The sequence below is a fragment of the Amblyraja radiata genome, chromosome 17, assembly GCF_010909765.2.
Source record: "Amblyraja radiata isolate CabotCenter1 chromosome 17, sAmbRad1.1.pri, whole genome shotgun sequence".
Lineage (NCBI taxonomy): Eukaryota > Metazoa > Chordata > Chondrichthyes > Rajiformes > Rajidae > Amblyraja > Amblyraja radiata.
In genome coordinates, this window is record NC_045972.1 from 28,760,422 (window position 1) to 28,762,953 (window position 2,532).

The 2,532-nt window shown below is 48.4% G+C and overlaps 1 protein-coding gene across 1 annotated transcript; it reads right to left on the reverse strand.

Moving 5' to 3' along the window:
• Positions 1 to 1,535: 1,535 nt before the first annotated feature.
• LOC116982643 (eotaxin-like) lies at positions 1,536 to 2,280 on the reverse strand. Its single transcript, XM_033035954.1, has 3 exons — positions 2,005 to 2,280; positions 1,763 to 1,871; positions 1,536 to 1,675 (listed from the first exon to the last, which is right to left on the reverse strand). The coding sequence occupies exons 1-3, from the start codon at positions 2,081 to 2,083 to the stop codon at positions 1,567 to 1,569; spliced, it is 297 nt and encodes a 98-aa protein (XP_032891845.1). The 5' UTR covers positions 2,084 to 2,280; the 3' UTR covers positions 1,536 to 1,566.
• Between the last annotated feature and the right edge of the window lie 252 nt (positions 2,281 to 2,532).

The following is a 2,532-nucleotide window of genomic DNA, read 5'->3' on the forward strand; positions in this document are numbered from 1 at the left end:
ATGGCCTGTTTCCGTGCTGTAATTGTTATATGGTTATATGGTTATATGGTTATTATCGATAGGTATTGCTGCCACAAGTGAATCAATTTGGCCAGCACCCTGAGCGCACAGCCGGGTGATCTATGTAGACAATGGCTCACCAGGTGGCTGTTTCATCCTGGCTCCTGTTTCTTGTAATTCTATGGTAGTATAATCCTGACAGTGGTTTCTGTGGTTTCAGTTTGATCATCCAGCTGAGTTAATTGGTTAGTTCTCTCCATTCAGCGTGTTCGATAGTTTAGACTAGCTCCTATTATTGTTTTTTTTATCCTCTTCTCGCCCTCTTTGCATTCTCTGTCCGACTCATATATGCATCCAATATCCGCGTTACAATAATTCAGTGATAACGTAGGGCGTGCTTTTACTCGGCCCACCCACCATTCCTTCCAGCTTTGCTGTTGAACAAAGTAGGGAATTTTCAGGCGCTTTTGATTTGCTTCAATTCCACATTTCCAGCCCGTTCCCGCACAACCCTGGCTGTCTCCCCTCTGTAAGTGTTGATAATCGTACTTACTGTCACCATCTTTTTAGAGATATGTTTAGAGATACAACATGGAAACAGGCCCGTCTGCCCACCGCGCCGACCACCCGTCACACCAATTCAATGCTATTCCACTTAGTCATCTCCTTCTTACACACTCAGGGCAATTTACAGAGGACAATTAACCTACCGACGGGAACGTGTTGGGGATGTGAGAGGAAACCGGAGCATCTGGGGGTCCTAGGAGAACGTGCAAACTCCACACGATCAGAATTGAACCCGGGTCTCTGGCAATAGACAATAGGTGCAGGAGTAGGCCTTTCGGCCCTTCAGGCAGCACCGCCATTCAAAGTGATTATGGCAGACCATCCACAATTAGCTCCACCAGCTGAGCCACCGTGGCAGGTGGCTGAGAGGTGACATTATTGAGCTGAGAGAATCGGTGGGATGGACAACTACCTTCCTAGCGATCAGTGATGGGGTCTTAACTCTCCATAGTTTCTCTGATCGGCCCAGATTGAGGGAGCAAGTGCACTATCGCAGCATAAAGAATATGTAGATTACCAGAGGTTACATCCATTTCTCAGGTTTCTTATTCGGACATCTTTCATCCCTTTCCTCGCTATCTTTGAAAGGAACGATACGGACCCGTCATCTGCCGCCGACCGCATACCCATCGCCCCCCCCCCCCCCCCCCCCCCCCCAAGTAGGTAGTTGTGGCTCCCATCGATTCTCTGAGCACAGTCACCCTGATCAAAGCTCACACACATTAATCGCTCAGAGCATGTTGAAAGTTTATTAACACTGAGCAACTCGACAAATGAAAAAAAGATAAGTGCAGAAATACAAATAATATACAGATATATAGTTTATAAGGTGAACGAGTGAAAAATCAATGATGTACAACTCCACAACGCACCAGGCACAAATCCGACCTCTGTGGGATGTGGACGCAATGCCGACGCTTTCATCCACACCAGTGGGTCTGAGGGGATGGAACTGACTTTCACGGACGACTCTTGGCAGTCCATTGGAATGCAGATCTTTCACTTCGTCTCTCCCTTCTTGTGTTTCCTGTCCAGATACTTCATTGCAGCTTTGACCCATCTCTCTCCGGCTCTGGTGCAAATCTTCATATTCCTCCGGTTGACGAATCTGAAGCAGACCAAGCAGGTGTGATTACCTGAGAGTCAATCACCACTTGTGCAAACACAGTTTGGAGCAACACATTAAAATACTTACATGACAGCGGCAGTCGAGCACCAAGGAGTTGCCTCGTAGCTTTTAAGCCTCCAGTGACGAATCGGAGTGGTCTTAAACGTCTCACAGCATTCCGGGATTATCGATCCCACTGGGGGAGAGGGAGGAAGAGGCAACGTTACACACTGAGGGATTTTCCAGCATTCACCATCGAAACGACAATGAGCAGCTCGCGGTTCAAAGTCAGGAGAAGCGGAATATTGGAAATAAGGAAGGTCTCTTACACGGGGCGGCTGCAACATTCTGGAAACTGCAGATCACCAGGGCTCCTACAAGGGCAACGACGCAGAGCGCTGTCTTCATGGTGCTTCCTAGGATTGAAGTGCTGGCTGGGGCCCAGTGACTGAGCAGCTTACATTCCGTCTACCTTTTAAAGGGTAGCGGGAGAGTCAGACCGGAATGCAGGGGCTGCCTGTAAAGTCCCTAAAGTCCACATGGACCTTATTCCGAAGAACAATACCATTATTCCCTGAAATGGGAAGTACGGACGATTCGGCGAATGGCCTTTCCAGTGTTAAACTGCAAGGAGCACGCTGCATCTTCCAGAACCCGTGTTTTCAGTATCAGTACGTGTCACTTCCTTCCAATCCCAGAACATCCGTAACCAAGAGGAAGGGAAAGCTGAGAGAAGAATGAAGCTTGCCGAATAACAAGTCACTGATTCCGAGACTGTGAACCCTGGCCCCGAACGGCCAAGTCAGGACAAACATTTTCCCCGCTTCTACCCCACCAAGCAGCAGTAGAACTGTATA

Coding starts and splice junctions, on each gene's coding strand:
- LOC116982643 (XM_033035954.1), bottom strand. CDS start 2,083: ATGAAGACAGCGCTCTGCGTCGTTGCCCTTGTAGGAGCCCTGGTGATC. Junction 1,872..2,004: donor GAATGTTGCAGCCGCCCCGT/GTAAGAGACCTT, acceptor CCTCTCCCCCAG/TGGGATCGATAATCCCGGAA. Junction 1,676..1,762: donor TGCTCGACTGCCGCTGTCAT/GTAAGTATTTTA, acceptor GGTCTGCTTCAG/ATTCGTCAACCGGAGGAATA.